The 23743-nt window shown below is 42.4% G+C and overlaps 1 protein-coding gene across 1 annotated transcript; it reads right to left on the bottom strand.

Moving 5' to 3' along the window:
• Window positions 1–16345: 16345 nt before the first annotated feature.
• LOC134379049 (protein S100-A11-like) lies at window positions 16346–16750 on the bottom strand. Its single transcript, XM_063098307.1, has one exon. The coding sequence runs from the start codon at window positions 16748–16750 to the stop codon at window positions 16346–16348; it is 405 nt and encodes a 134-aa protein (XP_062954377.1).
• Between the last annotated feature and the right edge of the window lie 6993 nt (window positions 16751–23743).

Genomic DNA, 23743 nt, shown 5'->3' with positions numbered 1-23743 from the left:
GGCCCGGCGTCGTAGGCACGGACTGCTGGAAAAGCCACGTAGTGTTTGGGGATTTTTTTTTTTTTTTTTTTTTTAGTGTGGTTATCTTCCAGGCAATTTTCATTATTGGAGCTGTTTCTTCTGGTGTCAGCGAAGGATACGCCCTCCACAAAGCTTGCAGATGTCTGCTTATAATTGCATTGATTACACAGGATTCACCTACCACTTACAGAGCGCCTTTTCTGGTCCAGGCGCCCTGCGGAAGGTTATCTTCCTTCGGCAGCCAGCTGCATTTTTCAAAATAGAAAACTGAATTTGAGCAAGGGCTAGCTCAAGGTCACCCAGAAAAACTGAGATTCACGTCCAAGTTTCGTCATTCCGAGCCACCACTCTTTCCATCATATCAACTTAAATTTCTCTTCCTAATCCTTCCCAGTATCTAATAAATCTTGCACAGAAAGCTTTTCTCCAAGCCTAGCTTAAGTCTCCAAAATCAAATTTAAACCTAGTTTCTCCCTTAGTGAAATGAAAAAAAATTAGAATGCGTTTTTATGTTTAATAAAATTTTTTACTGATTATAAACAAAATTAATGGTCATTGTAGACATCTTGGAAAATATAGAAAAGTGTTGTTGATACCCATAGTCCCACAATCCAGAGATCAACCACTTTTTCTGGATATCTATTGCTATATAACAAATCACCCACAAATTCTGTTGCTTTCATAACGTCATTATTATCTCCAGAATCTAAGGGTTGGCTAGGTTGTTCTGCTTGGCATCTCTCACGCTTTTGTAGTCAGAGGTGGCTGGAGCTTCCTCACTCTTATGTCTGGTGATTGACATTGGTAGAAGAAGTAACTGCTCTATAATAAAAATGTTAGCTAGTCAAGGGTTCAGATCCCCATACTGGCCACCGCCAAAAAACAAAAACAAAAAAGTGCTAGCTGGATACACAATGGAATACTACTCAGCAGTGAAAAGGAATGAAATTCTGCCATTTGCAGCAACATGGACGAGCTTGGAGAAAATTATGTTAAGCAAAGTAAACAAGGCACAGAAAGAGAAATACCACATGTTCTCACTCATATGTGGAAGCTAAAAAAGTTGATCTCATAGAAGTAGAAAGTAGAATAGTGGTTACACTAGAGATTGGTAGAGGGAAGGGGTGGGGGGTGGGGATAGGGTGGTCAGTGGATACAAAATAGTACAGAGATAGGAAGAATGGGATCTAGTATTCTACAGTAAATTAGGGAGACTAGTTAACAACAAAGTACTGTGTAACTTTGAATAGCTAGTCGAGATGATGTTAAATGTTCCTACACAAAGAACTGACAAATGTTTGAGGTGCCCTGATATGGTTATCACTCACAGTATGAATGTACCCAAATATCATGTTGTATTCCATAAATATATACAATTATCTTGGGTCAATTAAGAAAAATAACTAAAAAGAGAGAATGACAGAGAGTGAAATAGAGAGTAGAATAGTGGTTACCAGAAGCAAGGAAAAGAAGTGGGGCAAGTGGGCTGGGGAAAGGTTGGTAGACAGGTACAAAGTTACAGTTAGATAGGAAGAATAAGTTCCAGTGCTCTAGGATGACAGTAGCTAAAAATATTATATTGTATATCTCAAGACAGCCAGAAAAGAGGATCTTGAATGTTGTAACCACAAAGAAATGAGAAATGTTTAGGTGATAGATATGATAACTATTCTGATCAGATCGTTATACAATATATTCATGTGTTGAAACAATAAACTGTACCCCATAAACATATACAATGAAAGGAATAAATTTACTCATCTATTTATTTATTTATTTATTTTATTAATTTTTTTTTTTTTTTACATTCTATGATGTTGCAAAGCAGTTGGGAGGGAGAGAGGAAAGGGGAAGGAAATGTGATGGAAAAAGAAGGAGGAAGGGTAGGATTGAGGCCTGTGGCACCCCCGTCATTCCCACAGGGGAGACTGGGGGGCTTCCAGCAGTGGCTTGGTCATTGCTGGGCTGGATGCAGATATCGGGGGTGTGTGGCAAAAGCCCTCACCTCCGACCACCCCAGCTCAGGAACCTGGGGCCCTTTTTGCTGCGGCTTAGTGGTTGTCACTGGGCTGGTTGCACATGTTGGGTGGTTGTGACCAAGGCCCGAGACCCCCACCCTTGGGACTGCTTGCAGGTGTCAGGGGGCATGGCTGAGACCCCCAACCCTCCCCACTTTCTGTTTTGGTAGCCCAGGGGACTTTCAGTCCTTGCAGGTGTTATAGGTGTTCTTTGGTGAAATGAGACCTTTACTCGTTAATATCAAACTTTGTCTCTGATTGTGGGTACTCTGGTTTTTCTTTCAGTTCTGTGTTGGATTATTTGCTGTTCCCAGCACTCAAACTCTGCACTGGAACTAATTTGTTGTCCTTTGCTTACTTCTAAAATGGGGGAAATTTCTGTGAGGACCAGCACTTGAGCTCTGTGGTTGAGCTAAATTGCTGTTTTGCTGCTGATTCCCTAGGGGAGGCTTTTTGTGCAGCTCAGGTTTTAATGGTTGACTTTATAGGTGCTTCTGGCTCTAGTGAAAGCTGGTGTACCTGGGTTGTGTAGAAACTCTGGTCTTGGCCTGAGTCTTTTCATCAAACTGTGCCCCATGCAATTCTATATTCCTGACCAGTCTCCTCTGAGTGGTCATGTGCTGACTGGGGGACAGATCAGCTGTCCTTGCTATGTCCCAGTGTTTTCCCAGTGGGCCCGTCTCCCCCACTGCCCATGCTCCAAATACTTCCCATGAGAAGGGCCATGTTCCGGTCCCTTGCAATGACTCACCAGCCTCTGAGGGGCTCCTTTTTTTCAGTTCTTGTGGCTCCTCAGTCCTACGTGAGTCCAAGAGAGCCCTATTAGTGGTCTTGCTGGTCTGGGGGCCACCAAGGCCTTCTTCTCCCTTGCTGCCTCCAAGCAACTTCATCCAAAGTTCACAGCTGCGGATTTTGCCAGCTCCTGCTCCACGTGCTCAGCAGATCCAGCCTGGAAGCAGCCAGAGCTTGAAACGGTTGGAGCGGTTCTTTCTTTCTCTCATCATGACTTCTCCACCTTCATGCACTCTGTAGGTCTCTCCTCCTCCTCCCCTGAGCTCTAGCAGCCCCAGCTTGGCTGTCATTGCTTTTTTTTTTTTTTTTTAACTCTTCAATATACATTGTAGTTGATGTTGTTGCTTTTCTATAGTTGTAAATTGGTTGATTTGAGGAAGAGAGTGACGCTGGGGACTGTCTATTCTGTCATCTTGACTGGAAGTCCTGAAAGAAATAAATTTAAAACAATGTCAGCTGAGCAACTGTATAGTTATTGATGGCTTCATCCATGATGCTGCAATTACAGGAAGAATAGATTTTTGTCTGTTTTCCTCACTGCTACATGCTAAGCACCTAGCATAGTGCCTGGCACATATAGGTGCTCAATAACTAGTTGTTTAATGAGTGAGTACGTGGGTGGGTGGATAGATGGATGATTAAAATGGTCTGAGCTGAGTCCCTCCCTCTCCTGTTTGCATCCTCTTGAGAGGAAAGAGACCAGGTTCCTAACCTGCACCACCAGGCTCCACAATATCAAGACCCATCTATTGGTCCAGTGATTGCAAGCAGATGACTGAATCTCCGAATGAAAATTCTGTATCATTCTCAGTGAGTCCTATGAACTGTGACTCAGAAATGACTCTGCATTATTACTCTGCAGTTTAAAACCTCCTGGGCCACTTTGGGCAAGTTTTGATGCCTGCACAGTGGGCCTGCTCACACTGTGGTCCCTGACGTCTGGCAGGGCACGGGAGCCACCTAAGGGGTTCTTCCAGCCATGGAGCTGACTGTGCTCAGCTTGGCCTCCCACGCAGTCCAGACTGGAGCCCCAAGCTTCCTGCATGCAGCAGAGGTCGGAGTTGGGGATGCTAAGCATGTCAAGAAGTCCAAGACCTCCTGAAGCTCTCAGAAAACCCTGCCCATATAGCCAGGAATGTGAGCACCACTGTGCAAGAAGAAAGGCTTCTCCAGACTCTAGCTTTGTGCCCCAAACCAAGGCCAGTCTGGAGGTCACCATGGAACCCATGCAAGGACAGGGAGGCCTGACTCAGGCAGTGGGGTTGTTCCCGGGTACTCGAGGTCAACTCAGCCGACTCTCCAGCTTTAGGGCCCTCCTTCCCGCACTACAGTCCAGGATCCTGATGTGCCAGGAGGCTGACTCTCCTGGATCTGAACGAGTCCAGGAAACTTGAGACTCCATACCACGACTAGTACATACAGTATTTCCCCCTTATCCGTAAGGGATACAGTCCAAGACCCCCATTGAATGCCTGAAACTGTGGAGAGTATGAAACCCTATATATACTATGCACAAATTTATTTTCCTCCTTCCACAATTTCACAGATAGAAGATTCATTCTTACCCTAGATCTTAGCGACCTCAGCACACTATTTTTTTTCTTTCCTTAAGTTGAGAACTTTCAACTTTTCACTGAAGAGAAGCACTTTACAGCTTCTCTGTGGCATATCTGAATTGCCAGCATCACTGCTCTTCTGCTTTGGCGCCATAATTAAGTAAAACAAGGGTTACTTGAGCACAAGCACTGCAGTACCACGACAGTCGATATGATAACCTAGCCAGCTATGAAGTGACTAGTGGGTGGGTAGTGTATGCAGCGTGGATACACTAGACAAAGGGAGGATTCACAGCACAAGATTTCATCATGCTACTCAGAGTGATGCACAATTTAAAACTTGTGAATGGTTTATTCCTGGAATTTTCCACTTAATATTTTCGGACTGTGGTTGATCAGAGGGTAACTGAAACTGTAGAAAGCGAAACTGTAAACAATGGGGGACTACTGTATAGGGTTTTCGTGGGAAGTATTACTTCGAACCATATGAAATTGCCATTTTGGAGGTCAAACTTGGTTGCATACTGGTAATTACGTGTGGCTTATCTTAATTGTAAAAGACAGATGCTTCTAGCAGGTTCCATAGCGAAGTCAGAGGAAGGTGGGCAGAACTTAAGCTCCCACTCCTCACCCTTCACCCTGCTGGACCCCACTTCATTCTCAGTGACCAGGGGCTTGGCTCTGGGAAGGGAGGACAGACAACGAGGCAGGTGGTGGAAGCAGGTGGACAGGGCAGGCTATTACAGGCACTGGGTAGGGACAATCGGTTCTGGTTCTCCCCTGCCTCAGACACCTCCTGCCACCCCAGACCCTTGTGAGCAGCTGGGGCAGCCGTAAGAATGAGGTGCCCAGGGATTAGAGAAAACTAGACATCAGAGGGGAAAAGATATCACAAAAACTCCACCCTATTCCTCCTGGGTCTTGCAGAACAAAAAGTGCCTGCTGTAAAGAGAAACTTGAGCCTAGAAGAGTGGTATTATTCAATCGCTGAGGGGTCAAAGACATTGGTAAAAAGCCTCTGTGTTTGGTAAGCCCCAAGAGCTGGAAGCTAAACTGCGGGTGGGAGGGTCTTAAATACCACCCCTCCCCCAACAGCACTGTAGGGGAGCCTCTCTTCCCCAATGTCAAGAAAAGGTCACCCACCACAAACCCTCATTAAACATGCTCGTCCCATAAGCTCACACTAGAGGGCAGTGTAAACCTGGACATGGGAAATAAAATGGGATAGAAGATTCTCTACAGTTGCCTTCAGGCTAGGGCATCACTGAACCTCATACAAAGAGGGCGATGGGGAAATAGATGTTGAGTAGATTACTGGCGCACAGTCACCTTCAAAAATCTCCAGTGGTAGGCAGAGGGAGCTTGGAGAAAACGAGAGAAAAAGAATATTAGCTGCCTCAGAACCGGCTAACACCACCAGCTCCCAAATCTTCAAAGGCCTCCCATCAGTTCCGGTCAGGAAATAGTTACCAAACACCTTCTATGTTCCAGGCACTGTACTAGGTGCAAGGATGCAAAGGTGAGTAAAATGCAGTCCCTCCGTGGTCGAGTACCTGTGATAGATATGCCAGTCTCTTCACACTCATTCCTCGCTTCATTCTTACCACTGTAAATTGCTATTAGAAGCATCCTTGTTCTACAGAGGAGGAAGGACAGATGCAGAGGGGGGATGTAGCTAGTCAGTTAGCAACTGGCAAAGCTGGAGTTTAAACCCAGTCTCTCGAGATTCAGAACTTGGCTCTCATCATTGTACCAGAGCCTTCTTAGTGCGTGCTCTCAACAACAACACGGTTCGTTTGTCATTGCAGTACCAGCCAGGCTGTCATCACTCCCTTCACAGGCTGCCGGACTGCCCAGTAGAGGCCTGGGAGGATGCCTGTCCCCAGAAGCACAGACACCCCTTTGGACTTGGGTTTCAGAGTAACATAAATCAGGGCTGGCCGCTTAGCTCAGTTGGTTAGAGCATGGTGTTATGACACCAAGGTCAAGGGTTAGGATTCCTCTACCGGCCAGCCACCAAAAAAAATAAAAAAGAGTAACATCAATGACTAAGGTTTTAAAGTATATATATGTAACACATACAATATATAAAACAGCTTATGTGAGTGGAATGACTGTTCTGTACAGAATAGGAAAAGAGAGGGCTAGATTAGGAGGGGTTGTTGTAGAATTCCTTGAATACCAGGTTTAACCCAATATGGAACAGAAAGTCACTGCAGAGCTCTCATCATAGGAATGACAAGGCAAAAGTGGTGTATGCTGCGTACCCTCATCTCCTCCCCTGACCCCTCCAGGTCCACTCCCCACTGTCCCCACCAGCTCTGTGCCTGGGAGGTTGACCTATATGGAGTGCATCCCCCAGCTCCCATGGGAGGCCCTGAGAGGAGGGTGAAGGGAAGTGGAGTCAGGGTGTTTTTCTCCCAGCTTCTTCCTCGGTGGCCTCAGTTGCCTATGCCCCTCTCCCTAAGGCCACAGCTGCTGTCAGGGACTTTCTCCACACAGCTGTCTCTGGGGTCCAGTAACTGCTTTCGTCCCTGGGTCCTGCAGGCCCAGGAGTAGCAGTGACTCCTTTACTGTTACAGCCCTGGGCCATTGCCCCGTCCTTTGCTACTTTTCCTAAACTGTGCACTTTTGTGACTAGCCCTTTATTACACTCTGCGAGCATGCCATATCCTTTCTGCTGGAACCTTAGAGCTCTAGGGAGCTTAGTCTGATGAGGTGGAAAGGCAGTGGGAAGGCTGCTATCTGAGCAGGAAGGCCAGGCTGGAGGGACTTATTAGGTATGAGAAGCCAACCAAACAGAGGAAGCAAAGACAACTCCAAGACTTGTAGCCTGAGGACACCAGGTCATGAAAAATGGATCTAATTGTACATTATTTTTTGTGCGAGCTGGGTAGGAAAGAGGGATGGCAAGGGAAATGGATAAGTTGATTTCAGCCAGGCTGAGAGTGGGGGATGTTGGCATACTAATAGGAAATTGGATGGACCTTTCCTGTTGCCTGGAATTGGTACCCAGGGCTCCAACCTGGGGACAAAGAGGCATTAAGAAATCCATATTTTAAAGAGGATATTCACCAATGGAGGGCCAGACTTTTCTTAGAGCCTGTTAAGAGGCTGCCAAATCTCTGAACACTGCTGAATATTTGTTACTTTTCCAGAAATAAAATAAGTAAATAAATGTGATGGTACCCTCCAAACCAGCCAATACTGTGAAAACAGGCATTATGACACAGGGGGTACAAGAGCAGTCTGCAGAGCCAGACTGCCTGCGTGCAGATTTTGCCACTCCTACTTACTGGCTGTCACCCCGGCAAGTGACTCAGCCTAGGCAAGCCTTAGTTTCCTCATCTGTAAAGGGGGATAATAATAGTACCTCACAAGGTTGTCCAGAGGATTAATGAACAAATACCTGTAAATCACTTCGAATGACATGTACATGGTAAGAAGTCAGTACCTGTGTGCTTTTGTTAAGAGGACTTCCTTCTATAACTGATTTCTATAATAATGAAGTACAGGTTCAAATCAGATGCAAGAGGAATTGAACAGCTTTTGGCCTGTTCTCTTGGAGAAGGGTTGAGGAGAGAAAACAATAGAAGCAAGTTTCATTTTTGCAAGTTGTTGAAGAGCTCAAGCCTCTTTGGGAAGAAGTTAGGTCATCCCCTTGCCCCGCTCACCATGTGTTCTGTGAGGTGTGCTGCTATGTCCTCTTGTGTCTCCACTCAGGTTTTGAACCAGGACCAGGGACAAAGAGTCTCTAAGAGGGCTGGCTGCAAGAAGAAAACGGGGAAGACTGCCTCCTGGGATAGATGGGCTTCTCCACACAAACTCTAAGAAAAATGCAAATATGGCCAGGCAGGGAGTCCATCAGTCTGGGAAATTCTCCCCTGAGAAAGAAGACTGCAAGACAGAGCTGGAGCAAACTTCTACAGTAGATGAGGGAAATAAATGCTAGTTAGTGTGAAGGAATCTGTCCGGCAACAAATGCCCTAGCCGATGCTGTGAATAAAGGTTGTATGATCCATTTCACAAACCATAGGTATGGCAGAGGGGTCACCCAGCTCGTGGTGGGAGAGCCAACTACAAAATAGTGCGTCCACAGCCCAAGCAGGTGGTAAGATGGAGCATCCTGCTGAGCTCTGCCATCTGCTCCTTCAGGTCCACCTTTATTCCCCTACAAGTGTAAAAATAGACAGATTTCCCTGAGAAAAAGAGAAAAGGGAGAACAAAAGCCAGCAGGTTGGCTGATGTGGGCTGTGGAACAGAAGGTGGGAAGACTAATTTCTGCTCAGGTATTGTCAATCAGCATTCAGACTTGGCATTACATTCCATCTGATGGGATTCCTGCTTTTATTAATATCTAGGCTCAGAAAAACAAGATAGGTCCATTTCTTACTGAACCAAGTATCAGTTCTCATTACAAAATGGCAGCATAACTATTGATACTAATTCATGGAGGGCTTCACGCTGCCAGGCATTGTGTTAGATGCGCACTCTTATTTACTCCTCGTAACATCCCATGGGGTAGGTACTGTTATTACAACCATTGCCTCCAAACCTCAGTTTGGAGAGATTAAGTAACTTCCCAAAGGTCACAAGACCTTACAGAGCCCAGCTTATAACAGCATAGCCCAAAAGCTCTGCCTTGGAGGACTAGTTCCCCATACTAATGACCTTTTAAAGTTAGGGAACATCCCAGCTAGTGGTGCCCATGCCCATTCAGCAGAGTTCTGTCTTTAGATCTCATGTGCCCCACCTTTCTGTTACTGCTCCATTGACATGTTGTGACTATGATCCCAGGTAGACCCATAACTAGAAGTCTGGGTCCTGCTAGGAATCAAACTTCTACTTTCTGGAAATTTCCCAGACATTGGCAACACTGAACAAAACACCAGGAAGGCCCAGTGCCCACCAGAGGCACAGAGGAGGGATGTGTGTGTGTGTATGTGTATATGTGTGTGTGTGTTGCTCCCCTCCCGCTGCCCATCCAACATCTGGTGAAGCTACAGTTGCAGTATTCCTTTCCTCCCATTTTCTCCGCCTTGTTCTTGTTGGAGAGCCTCCCCTACCTGTTCTCTGCTCAGACCCTAGCACATTTCCTTCTTGACTTTCATGTCAGCCATCATCTTCACGTGCCCTCTTACTCTTGGCTCTGCATGTTGGTCCTTGTATTAGCCAGCTATTGCCACTATAATGTTGTGTAACAAACTACCCCCAACCTCACCAATTTACAACAACAAATGTTTATTTTTCTCACCGATGAGTCTGGAGGTCAGCTAACATCAATCTACTTCGGACTAGACCTGAGCAGCTAGCCTGGCTCCAGGGTGTGTCTCAGATTCAGGTTTGCTCCCTGGGATTTGTCTCAGTTCCCTGCGATCAGCAGCTCTCCAACGGATGTTGTTGTCACATCAAATGGCATAAGCACAAGAGGAGTGAATGAAAACACAATGTCTCTTGAGGCCTCTGTCTGAAATTTTCACACTGTCATTTCCACCCACATTCTGTTTGTCAAGCAAGTCACATGGGAAAACCCAAAATCAGTGAGGTGAGGTCATATACTCTATCTGCACAGTGGATGATAATACAAAGTCACATGGCACAGAGAGTAGATGCGTGGTTCCCATACAGGGCAGGTACAACGAGAGGACAACAATGACTTAGTCCAATCGCTTTCATCCATCCTCAGCAGCTATTCCAAGACACCCTTGGGGTTAGGACGCAGGTGGTCCTTGTTAGTGGAGGGAAAACACCTTCCTCTTCAGTCTTCTCCAACTCCTGAGGCAAAACTGTGCTCCACTGTGGGACTGTGAGCATAAATGACTCTATCTCTGACCCTTCCCAGAATGTTATACTGTAACGAGGGGGAAAGCAGTTAGAACAGTAGGAACAACTACTGACTGAAAAAGGGAAGATTATGTACAGGTGTGATGATAAGCCAGCCTGGCCACCTACTTCAACATTCGGAACTAGTTACCTTAAGCCTGTTTATGAACCGCTTATATAAACCTGAACTCAGCCCTGAGAAAGCACAGAGAAAAGCTTGGCATGTGCCTTTGGGTCACTGTCCTCCAGACCCATTATTCTGTAAGTTACCCTGTAACAAAATTCTTCACTTTATCACACGAATGACCTATTTCATCGTTTGGTCTTGAGATACCTTTCCAGTTAGGTGGACAATCTGCTCTTGGTCCACCTTCAGACATCCATCTTTATGATAACTGGACTGCTCACTGGTTCACTATGGGGCTTTAGAGAAAGGCCTTGGCTGCAGGACTGCCCTCTTCCTCTACAAACAAATGTCTTCATGATTCTCATGCTCTGGAATAAGATATGGGCATGTTCATCTGACAGACTTCAAATTCCTATTCTGCATTTTCATTTTCCAGAAACTCTATACCATATGTGCCTTTCTCCCCAATGAAACAGGTCTTCAAAGTTTCCAGATGTTCCTTGTTCAGCTAAACAGGATTCAGGTTTAGGAAAAAGATAAGAGCGGGAAAGAAGCAGAATTGCATACTTAACACATTTTTTAAAAAATAGACCCTTCAATGTACAAAACCTACATATTTAGGAATAAATCTTTCAGAGCAGATGAAGAAAAATTCAGAAATCATCACTAATAGAAGCAGCATCCTTCCAACACGGCTTTGATTTATTCTGAGAGATGGAGTTTATACCACCGCTGAGCACTTAACCAAATTCACTTAGTACAGTGACGGGCAAGAGAAGTTGACTGTGAAGTTGGCAGCTCCTATTGCTCACACTGGAGACTGTGGTCTGACACTGAAACATCAGCTGCAGAGCAGTTTCTCACGGTGATAACAGGAAATGAGAAAACAAGCCATGAAAACAGTCTTCAAGGCACCATAGCTGGCTGAGTATTGTCATCACACAGCCCAACACTAATAAGCCTGTACCAAATAAAAAGAGACCGAAGGCACAGGATGTCTCCTACTCAGAGTCACAGCCAGTCTACTTTACATCAAAAGCCCGTGACCGTACACGAGGTACCTGGAATGGTCATGTTCATAAAGACAGAGAGTAGAAAGGTGGTTACTCAGGGCTGGGGGTGGGGATGAGGAGTTAGTGTTTACTGGGTACAGAGCTTTAGTTTGGGTCGATGAAAATGTTCTGGAGAGGGATAGTGGTGATGGTTGCACAGCAATGTGAATGTTCTTAATGCTACTGAATTGTACCCTTAAAATGGTTTAAATAGTAATATTGTGCTCTGTCTATTTTACAATAAGATAAATAAATAAAAGCCAAAAAAAGTTATAACCACTGAAAAATCCATCCAGCCGTTCACCTGTGTGGACCTTTCCACACCGATGTCATACTTGAATGACAAGTTTTAAAATAGCAGAGGAATAAATAGGAAAGTGAGAGATAGAAATAAGTGCTGTTGGGTCCAGCCCGTGCGTGGCTCACTCGGGAGAGTGCGGTGCTGATAACACCAAGGCCACAGGTTTGAATCCCTATATAGGGATGGCCAGTTAGCTCACTGGGAGAGCGTGGTGCTGATGACACCAAGCCAAGGGTTCTGATCCTTATATAGGGATGGCCAGTTAGCTCACTGGGAGAGCGTGGTGCTGACGACACTAAGCCAAGGGTTAAGATCCCCTTACCAGTCATCTTTAAAAAAAAAAAAATAATAAGTGCTGTGAAGAAAGTGAAATGGGGTAAGCAGATGAAGGATGAAGGAAGGAGAGCGGGGCTCAGGACACAGTGCTGGGTAGACTATGTTACTGGTTTAATTCTCTCTCCTAAGAACACCAGGAAACAATTTTATACTTCGGGTTTTTTTTTTAGAGAGAGAGATTAAATTAAAATTCATGTGCTTAGTACAGTGTGCCAAATAGTTATGGCTCAACATATTACCTATTATGTCAAAGAGGACAATTTTACACCAAGGTCCAGGGTTCAGATCCCCATACTGGCCAGCCGCAATTTAAAAAAAAAAGAGAGAGAACAATTTTACTATATTCAGGGTAAATACAGGACTTCTCATTTATAATTAAATTTTAATTTCAACAAAATTTAAAGGCTTTTCATTTTCATGATTTATTCTATTTTAGTATCTTTTTAAAAATCTGGTCAAAATGTTTTACATGAAAAACAAGTGTGATAAATCTTTGTTAAAAGTCAAATGAAAAATGTTTGTATGTATATATGCATACATGTATGTATATACACATATGCATTCATTTATGTGTGTATATGTGCAAGTGTATGTGTGCATATGTATGTGTATGCGTGTGTAACTATATGTACACACACACATACTCTTTATGTGAAAGAAAGCAATTTTTCTTAAAATTATAGACAATTTTTTTAAAGTCCATGACAATATGGTACTGAATTTTGGCTTTGGCTTAGGGCTCAGCCAAAATCAGACCCAGGTCTCAACTTTGGAGACTGAAGAGGTGAGGAAAATTTTGGGGTGAAACCCCAAGGAAACCAGCCTCAAATCACATTTCGTGGAAGGAAAATTCTGATGACTGACTCTACCTTTTCTCACTTCTCTGCATTCTGCCCCCTTTCCCATAACCTGGATTCTCTTCCTGAGTTAATACTGTCTGAGGAAAAGAAAATGGTCAAGTGTCTTTCAGGCATCAATATTTCTGCAAGACTGCTCCAAAGTCATTAATTACTAACTTTTTTTTCTCAGTCTGCCAAGTGCCATATAATACCTTCGATTTATCATTCCCTACAGTCCCATGCTTGGGGAAGGGTAACATCATCATCTGCAGAGTTGACAACCAGAGTTAAGTAATTTGCCCATTATTTATCTGCCTGTTGCTGAGGACGAACGGGAGTGAGCTCCTGCTTCTGTGCGCACTGGTTCAATTCCCCGAGGTCCCAGGCTGCTCCCTCAGCTTTCACCACTACTTATAGATGAAGAAAGAAACACTACTAGCTGAAGATGCTTCTGATTCCTGCATAATGTGTCCTAAGTACTATCTGCCTATCCACGTCTAAGAGGGCCATTGGCCACCCTAAAGTTTGCCAAAACCAGTCCTGTGAGTGGGAGGAGCTTGGAACAAGAACAAAAGGAAAGGGGGAAACTCAAGAGGTTAGTTTTTTGGGTCACATTCCTCAAGGCAGAGAAGCCTCTGAATGTGCTTTTTGGCTCTGACTTTCATAAAACACAAGGCTCCTCTCTTTAAGGAAAACAATACCAGGCAGAACAGCTTCTCTTCCTGGGCCTTAGGAGCCTGCTTGAATGTCTCTCCTAAGAGCCTTCCCTGATGCCCCAAGTCAGGACTGGGTTATGTGTTCCACCAGCCCCGATCACTTTTATATCCATGTGCTCATCTGTGTCCCCCTCACCCTGCTGACTGAGAGCTCCTTGAGGGCAAGGACTCTATCGGCCTTGCCTCACACAGAGTAGCCATTCCATAGACATCTGTGAAACTGAATTGAATTTACATCCTCTCTTTATTACATCAACCAGATAAAATATACCTCCTTTCTCTGCTATTGTTAAGGAATTATTCAGGTTGTTTCCAAATAATTAAAATTGTCCCTAGTAGGCCTCAAAGCTTATTTATTATTAAACTCTTTCTAAAATGCTTTGAATATTTCCTTGACTCGTTAACAAAATGCAGGGAACATAACACAACCCTTCTTTCAGGTCCTGAGGTGTATTCATCAGCTTGTGAGTTTGGCTGCTCTAACAGAGATTTAAAGTTGCTTAAACAAGTGTTTATTTCTCTCGCAGGTAACAAAGCAGGAATAAATGGTCTAAGACTCCCATGGTGACTCCACATGGTCAGGGATCCAAGCTCTTTCCATCCTCTTGCTCTGCCATCCTTGGGTGTCCCCCTTCTCATCACCCTGATCCCTGAGACTGCATCCCAGCCTGTATAGAAGGAAAGCACAAGGGCAGAGCTTGAATGAACTGCCACATCTCACTCTGCTCCTAGTCCAGAGGCCAAAACATGGCCACATGTAGCAGCAAGAGAGACTTAGCAGCCATGGTCCGTTTGAAATTTACTCCATTACTTGGGGGTGGGGGGTGAGCACTGGGGACAGCTTATAAGTGTCTGCCATAGCCATCTTTATAAATCTTAATCATGGTACTAGGCTATTTTGGTGCCTACAAGGACATCTGAAATGTGCAGGGCTGACTCCTAGCCAGACTGCTTGAGTTACAGACCCTCCATCTCCTCAGTCACTAGTAGGCTGCCAGTCTTTCTCTTGATGTGATGAGTAGGTTTGTTTCTAGTGATCGTACTTCCTAATCGGTCTTATTTGGAAAACCAAATATCTGAGCCTTTTTAGAATTATACGTATTAAACACACACACACAAACAGATGGAAGATGAGTGGTTAATAGCGTAGGCTCTAGAGCCAGGCTGCCTCCTGGGTTCAAATTCCTGCTCTACCATTTACTGTCTGTATGACATAAAGCAAGTTACTTAACCTCTCTGTTTCTTCATCTGTAAAATGGGAATAATAATAATAACTCACCTCATTGGGTTGTTGTGAGGATTAAATAAGTTATTACATATAAAGCATGTTACCTGTCACATAGTAAGTGCTCAATGGGGTAGCTATTATCCTTAATATAAAGTAAGTTACTGATTCCACAGGCAGCGAGTGAGGGCAGGAGAGACTCTCCTTTGATTTAAACTTCTTGGGCTTTATGGTGGCACTTCTCGCTGCTCAGAGGTCTTTTTTCCTCATTCCCATGCTCTGGGCTGCATTCCAGATGGCTTAAAGCCACTGAAAGCTGGAGGGCCAGAGAAACAGAGTGCCATTGTAAGTTGGAATCAACTCGAATTTGATATGTTTTATCTCGCTCACATCCTACATGCATTTTTAATAGCATCTCAAAGACAACAGAGTAAAGTGATAGCAAATGAAAATTGCATTAATGTTAGCAGTCCTGATGCTGTGTTTACATTTCCATTCTCCAGACACCCTTACAGGCAGACAGAAGCCCATTTCAAGTAGCAATAATGGAACTCTGTGTCCTAATATATTAAATACTTTCTGCGGAAGGACTTCCCATCATAAGTCTCTAGACCAAAACTAGAGTAGCTATCTCCATCCCTAACAGCTCAAACGATAAGAAGGAAGCCGAAGGAAGTCAGATTCCCTACTAAGTGATTCGATTTGACTTCCAGGATCCACAGCCATCACATGACGCCTGCCTTTGTCGTGTGTTCTGGAAGAAAATGCTATTCTGCACTCAAAAATCCCATATTTAGGAAAGGGTCACCCAAATGTCTTTGTGAAGGGGAAGGATTTGATCATAAACTTACCCATAGAATAAACAAACATGCAAAATAAAAATCAAAGCAAAGAGAAATAAAACCAATATCAACATAATGTACCTTGACAGCAGAGCCACGTGCACAACATTTAAGACACAGAGTCTCCGTCTCACAGTGTAGTGCTGGTCTTTATCACTGAAATTATGGTTAATCAGGAAAGACACGACCTTAATTTATTTATTTATTTATTTCTTCCAAGGAACTGAAGAACATTGTTTCATGTTATTCTGTATTCTTTCTTTCTATAATTGATTTAATTTTGAACAGGAAATTTATTTCCATAGCTTTCAAAATCAAAAACTATAAAAAGGTGTACAGGAAAAGCCTCCTTCCCACTCCATGGCCCACCTGGCCAGTCCCACCTCCACCCCAACTGAGTAGAAACCACTGTTGTTTCTTATGTGTCCCTTCTAGAGCTATATAAGTATACACGAATATATGTGCTTTTTGCATCCCTTTGTAGACAGTAGTAGCATGCAGTCACACTATTCTGCATGGTTTGTGTGTGTGTGTGTGTGTGTTAAAAAAAAAAAAAAAACATACTGTTTTATTACTACCAGCAAGAGTGGCCTGCATGGCATGGTGGTGTGCTGGGCTCAGGGCAGGTGTGGGCTGTGAAAAGACAGCTGGGAGCCTGGGAGGAAGGGGTGGGTTGGGATACCAGGCCCAGCGGGCCTCAGGGATGCTTGCTGGAATGGATAGCCCTTGTAAAGGAGTCGTAGCAAGCCATGGTCAGGCTGCCAATGAGATTAAGAAATTCTTGGAAATCTAGCCACCCATCAGAGTTGAGGTCCAGTTTCTTCATCATGTGATCGAGAACACTGGGGTCCTTCTGGTTCTTTGTGAAGGCAGCTGGTTCTGTATTCATGAAGCTTCGGAACTCCAACTTTGAGAGAATGAGGTTTTTCCCATCCTTTCCAGCATACCTCTGAAAAACAGCAAACAGGGACTTAATGCACCACTTAGTCTCTGCAGAGCTGGAGATTTTTGCAATGTTGGAGTGGAGAGAGTCGCTGAGGCTGTGGCTGGAGCAGCACTCTATTCTACATGTTTTTCTATTCAGTTTTAGAGATCTTTTCATAGCAGTACATACAGAACTTCCTTATTCCAGATTTTCTCAAGGAAGGAAAAAAGCACTACACAGGATCCCCGCCCCCCACCCCGCCTTGGTTAATTCTAATGAAAAATGGATCCTTAAGTATACAGCCCCTAGAAAAGCTGCTCTGACACTTCCCCAAATGAACTTTACTGGCTAGTCAAATGCAGTGCCTAGCTAATAGGGTTGGGCTCACGGATATGCGCTTCATACATCTTAACCTCTTTCCTCCCTCTTTACAGCACCAAAATGTCCCAGGTCAACTGGAAGATGGATTCTTCACAACCCCAGCATTCACAGCCACACTTAAAAGAAGGTAGTCAATCTTCAGTTTTTTTATCATACACATGCACCTCTGAAATTAGAAAAAATTTAATGCTACTTTTCAAAAATCAGTGAATAAGTGATGGTGTATCGTTAACATGTGGCCCAGAAGCTTGTTTGTTTTTTTGTTTAATTGACAAATAATAATTGTATATATTTATAGGCACAATGTGATATTTCGATATATGTATACGTTATGGGATGATTAAATCAAGCTAATTAACATACTCATTAACTCACATATTTATTACCTTTTTTTAGTGCAAACATTTAAAATCTATTCTGTACAAGCTGGCCACAAAAAAAAATGAAAAATAAAATAAATAAATAAAATCTACTCTCTTGGCAATTTTGAAATATACATTACATTATTAGTAACTAAAATCACCATACTGTGCTAGATTTTCAAAAACTTACTCCTCTCATCTAACTGAAACTCTATACCCTTAGACCAACATTTCCTTATTCCCCTCTCACATGCAGCTAAGAAATGTTGAATCCTTTTCTCCACTGTCTAAAATGAATACCTTTAAATTCATCCTAGTTTTGATGCATTTCAAAGTAAGTTACAAATATCAGAACACCACCTCTAAGCGCTTCTACTAAGCAGGCATATCATCAACTAGATTCACTATTTGTTTGGTTGTTTGGGGGGGTAAAAATTACACACCATGAAATGTTTTGACATGAGTTTTGACAAATGCATACAATACCTCTGTTAGCCAAGATACTGACGCTCTACAATTTTCTATCTGCCAGTCAAGTAAAGAATGCTTGGTGGCTAAAGCTGAGAAAAGGAGAGAAAATCCTATCAGAGTCAACCTTAGTCATAAATGGAGACTAGTCTTAGTTCAAACCAAAGATGCATGTAGGAATAACGAGTATGGAGAAATGCCACTCTCCAAGATATCAAAATGGTTCCATGTGCCAGCTGGGAAGAGTGAGAGGGAGCCATGAAAAACTCATAGGATAAGATCCAAACAGAACCCATAGAAACCATAAACTCTGAAAAGGGTCTGACTTAAATAGTCTGGGTACTCAACTGGCTGTCTATCTCTACAGTCACAACTTCTATTTTCTTAGCACCTCTCATCTCTCAACCATGGGTTATTTTATGTCCTTCTGACTCCTGTTACAGGTGGCTTGCAAAGGCATGATGAAAAAGTCATGGAAAATATCCATGGGATAATTCACTTAAGAAGTTACAACCTAATCTATGTGTCACATGAGGAAAAAAATCTATTAATAGAAGAAGCATGAAGTTTAGATGCATGGAGTCTAGAAAGGAGGCGACCAAGGGTTGAGAGTGTGAGAGTGTTTCTCCAGCCCTATCCTGGGGAGAGTGTCCCAACAATTCCAGCCAAGATGAACATTCCAGTTGGATTTTCAGGCATTGGTCTGGCTTTCCTTAATCAATGATGTTGGTCACTAAGACATCATCCCACCCACTCCCCTTGCTATGACGCTTGGCTCACCAAGGAGGCTTCTAAATACACTTGCTTCTCATGCCCACAGGGAAGAGAATGCAATGACTTTCTGCCTCAAGCATTTGATCCAATTGGCAGTTCCACATGTCCTCATTCTGGGTTGTGTAGTAATCTCCTGTGAACTGGGCTAGTATGATGTGGACACACATGGAGCAGTGAGATGCTTTATTTTTGGACTTGCAATCTCGGGAACCAAACCCTGAACCTTGGTACTATCACGCCATTTGGAGATCCTGTCCAAGTAGCCAGCTGACCTCCCCTAGCGCACAAGCTATCCTGACTCTATATAGTTTTAAGTGTCTAAAACAATAGCAAAACCAGTAATATACGTAATCCCCTTGTCCAAACAGGTCCGTCCCAGGTAGACATTCCAGGGTAGATTCTCTCTAACTGCCTTTTCATTTTCTCACTCTCCATTCATGGTGCCCTTGGTCCTCTTATTCTTTCCCTCCCTCTCCCCAATGCACACATATCTTCAGGGTCCTACTTCCAGGTTAGTTGGTCCTACACCGTTTCCTCCTCAGGCCTCTGTATTGCTGGAGGGATCCTTTCAGCCCTTCAGTTCCCACATTCACTAAAGAAGTCTCGGTCCTTCACAGCAAAACTTCTCCAAGACAAAGAAAATTTCTCCAAAAAAGATTTATTATGAAAAATTTCAAACATAAAGAAAAATTAAAAGAATTAGGCTGGCCAGTTAGTTCTGGTGGTTAGAATGTGGTGCTGATAACACCAAGGTCCAGGGTTCGATCCCTGTACCAGCCAGCTGCCAAAAAAAAAAAAAAAAAGAATTATATGAGAGTCCTTCAAACAGTTAAGGAAAGATTTATATTATCTTTTAATTCTATTTTTCCACAAACTTTTTGAAATATTTACGTATAGTAAGCATACATATACCCACCACATAGACTCTACATTTGTTAACATTTTCCTATATTTGCCTTATTTCCTTGTCACACATCTATCCATCCATCAATCAATCCATCCTATTCTGATGCATTTCAAAGTCAACTGCAAATATCAGAATACTCCAGCATGTATATCTTCAACTAGACTTAATATCTGTTCATGTGTTTTTGTAAAGATTACATACTGTGATACCACCTCATACCCATTAAGATGGCTGCTATTTAAAAAATAAACACAAAACAGAAAATAACAAGTGTTGGCAAGGATATGGAGAAACTGGAACCTTTGTTTACTTTTGGTGGGCATGTAAAATGGTACAGCTGCTGTGGAAAACAGCATGTTAGTTCCTCAAAAAATTAAAAATAGAATCACCATATCATCCACCAATTCTACTTTTAAGTATGTACCCAGAAAACCTTTTTTAAAGGGTCTTGAAGAGAGATTTGTATTCCCATGTTCACAATTGTGTTATTCACAGTAGCTAAAACACGGAAGCAACCCCCAACAGATGAATGCATAAGCAAACTGTAGCAAAATGGAATATTATTCAGCCTTAAAGAGGAGGAAAATTCTGACATATGCTACAACATAGATGAACCTTGAGGACATTATGCTAAATGAAATAAGCCAATCACAAAAAGACAAATACTGTATGATTCCACTTAAATGAGGTACCTCGTCAAAATCATAGAAAGTAGAATGGTGGTTGCCAGGAGCTGGAAGGAGGGCAAAATGGGGAATTATTATTTCATGGATGCAGAGTTTCAGTTTTGCAAGATGAAAAGAGCTCTGGAAAACGATGGTGGTGATGGCTACATAATATGAATATACAAGGGTATTTCAAAAAGTTTGTGGAAAAATGGAATTAAAAGATAAATGAACATTTCCATGAACTATTTGAAGACCCCTCATATTTAATAACACTGACCTGTACACTTAAAATGGTTAAGATGGTAAATTTTATGTAATTTTTTATAATGAAAAAAATTGGACAAGAATACATAGTAGGAAATGTTTTGACATGAGTTGTTTTTTTTTTTTTTTTTAAAGTGACTGGTAAGGGGATCTCAACCCTTGACTTGGTGTTGTCAGCACCACGCTCACCCAGTGAGCCAACTGGCCATCTCTATATGGGATCTGAACCCACGGCCTTGGTATTATCAGCACCGCACTCTCCTCAGTGAGCCACGGGCCAGCCCTTGACATGAGTTTTTAAAAATGCACACAACAGTGTCCCAAACTCCTATGAAGAAAAAAAACATTTCCATCACCCCAGAAAGTTCCCTCAAGTCCTTCCTTAGGCTATCCCTGCCCCTACCCTCCAGAGGCAACCACTATTTTTTTTAAAATCAGATTTTTTTAAAAAAATGTTAAGTCAGATTTTTAAAAATAGATTTGTTTGTCTGTTCTAGAGCTTCACAAAAATGGAATCATTAAATATGTACTCTTTGGTGTCTGGCTTCTTTCATTCAGCATAATGTTTTTGAGGTTCATCTACATTGTAGCGTGTATTGGTACTTCATTCCTTTGTATGACTGAGTATTCCATTGTATTATATATCACATTTTGTTTACCCATTCATCTTTTGATGGATATTTGGATTGTTCCCACCTTCATTGCATTATTTTTGAGTGGTTGTTCTAGAGCAGCAATTTTCAAGTGTTTTGGTTTCAAGTTACACTCCTAAAAAGTACTGAAGAACCCCAAAGAGCTTCTCTGTGGGTTATATCTATTAGAAATTAAACTGAGAATTTTGAAAATATTTATTTTTAATTAATTAAAACAAAATAAACACATTAAGTGTTAACATAAATAACATTTTCATTTTTTAAAAAAACTATATTTTCAAAAAAAATAGTGAGAAGAGTGGCACTGTTTTACATTTTTGCAAATCTCTTCAATGTCTGGCTTAAAAGACAGGTGAATTCTCCTATCTGCTTCTGCAATCTATTGTGATATCTTGTTCTGGTTGACATATCTGAAGAAAATCTAGCCTCCCACAGATGTGTAGTTGGAAATGGGAGAACTTCAAAGACCTCCTGGATGAGTTTTGAGGACCCGCAAGGTTCTTACACCACACCATGAGAACCACGGCTGTAGGGATTATGATACATACCCTTAACTTTTCAGAGTCTGAGTAGAGTTAATATTATATCATTTCATGTAAAATGTAAGAACTTTGCAACTGTATAGTTCCACCTACCACTCCCATTCTTTGTTATATTCATATATATTACATATATATTACATAACATGGACAGGGGCAATAAATAGAACTAACAACTGCAGAATCCTTTAGCTTTTAACAGTTAAATGTATTTTAAACAAATCGAGGGAAAAAAGATAGCCTTTTATATTTTTCCACATATTTATCATTTCCGGTGTTCTTCATTCCTTCCTAAAGATTCAATTTTCTACATGGTAGTATTTCCCTTCAGCCTGAAGAACTCCCTTATGGTGCAGTCTGCTAGCGATAAACTCTCTTAGTTTTTACTTGAAAATTTTAATTCGATTTCATTCTTGAAAGATATTGTTGCTAGATATAGAAATCAATAATAACAGGGTTTTTTCTTTTAGCCTTTTAAAGATGCCTTTCCAATGTCTTCCAGCCTCTATTGTTTCTGATGTAAAGTCAGTTTAATGACAAATTTTTCTCTTGCTAAATTAGTGCCTACTGGGCAGGCCTGTGACTCACTTGGGAGAGTGTGGTGCTGATAACACCAAGGCCATGGGTTCGGATCCCATATAGGGATGGCTGGTTTGCTCACTGTGTGAGCGTGGTGCTGACAACACCAAGTCAAGGGTTAAGATCCCCTTACCGGTCATCTTCCTTAAAAATAAATAAATAAATAAATAAATAAAATAAATTAGTGCCTACCAATTTAACATAACTTTTAAATGTTATAGGCTAACAGTCTCTTGTCTCTTTTCCCCACCTTAAAAGCGAAAAAGCTTTCAAAGGCAGGAGGGAGAAGCCACATATTATATATATATCACTATGATTTTGTTTAAGATTTGTGTTTTAAGGTTTGAGACAGGATTCTAAGGCTATTAGATGAGATGAGTCCCTATATAGGTAGCGTTTGAACTCAAGTTCTAAACAAGGTTCAGAACTTTAACCATTTCCCTGCAAACATTTGTGCCTACCCCGCCCCCCCACCCCATCCCCCCACTGCCCATCATACTCAAATGGCAATACCCCAGTCCTGATTACAGCCAACCGTGGGCCTGCTCTGAACCTGCACCTAAGCAGCTGAGCATGGATGGAGAAAATCCCACTGTGCTAACCAGCCTCAGTTTAAATTGATGACATCAAATCTAAATGAGCAGCTGACACTGTCAGCTAATCCCACTACACTTACCTAGTAAATCACCTTCTCCATTCCAAGACAGTAATTTCATCTCTGCACGTCACTGCATGTTCATTAAGGAAATAGATGCATGCAGGTGAGTACCCCCTCACTTTCCTAGCCCTATAGCCACTGATCTGCTAGCATTTGTACCCACAATCTCCTTCTCTTATTATAATGGAAGAAGTGTTCCTACATGTGGCTGTGGCCTAATCCTCCCTTTGTACTGAATTTATCTCATCAAATACTTTAAAAATTTGCTCCTGAAAAATTTTTTATCAGTTTCTTCTCTGTACTAGATCATTCCCAGCTGCATGTAAAGCAAGCCTTAATGTTGCTGTTGTTAAAACATAGTCCCTTCCAGCCTTTACTATTTTTTTTCTGCTTCTCTTTTGCATTAGTCCATTTCTGTTGCTTATAACAAAATACCTGATACTGGGTAATTTATAAAGAAATAGAATTTATTTCTTCCAGTTTCCAAGGCTGGGAAGTCCAAAATCCAGGGAGCACATTTGGTGAGGACCTTGGTAGTAGTGGCTCAACAGCGACGTACATGGAGAAAATGGCTGAGCAAGAGAGAGAGAGAACTAAGCTTCTCGCTTCCTTTCCTTATAAAGCCATCAGAACCATGCCCATTACTGCCTGAATGGTTTAATCCACTCACTGGGGCATGGTCCTCACAATCTAATCACCTATTCAAGTTCCCCCCTTTCAATTATCGTAACAGGATCTCCCACCCTCTTAACACTGCCACAGTGGGGATTAAGTTTCTAATACATGAACCTCTGCGAGACACATTCAACCCACATCATCTTCCCTGAAAATTTCCTCCAGTTTTCTAGACTTCCTGTCTCTACCTTCTCACCTCCCCTTCTCATCCACTCCGATTGGACTTTCCTTCCCACCATCCC

Source organism: Cynocephalus volans, chromosome 5 (assembly GCF_027409185.1).
Source record: "Cynocephalus volans isolate mCynVol1 chromosome 5, mCynVol1.pri, whole genome shotgun sequence".
NCBI classification, from domain to species: domain Eukaryota; kingdom Metazoa; phylum Chordata; class Mammalia; order Dermoptera; family Cynocephalidae; genus Cynocephalus; species Cynocephalus volans.
The sequence above is the reverse complement of the archived record's forward strand: the minus strand, read 5'-3'. Positions and strand labels throughout refer to the sequence as shown.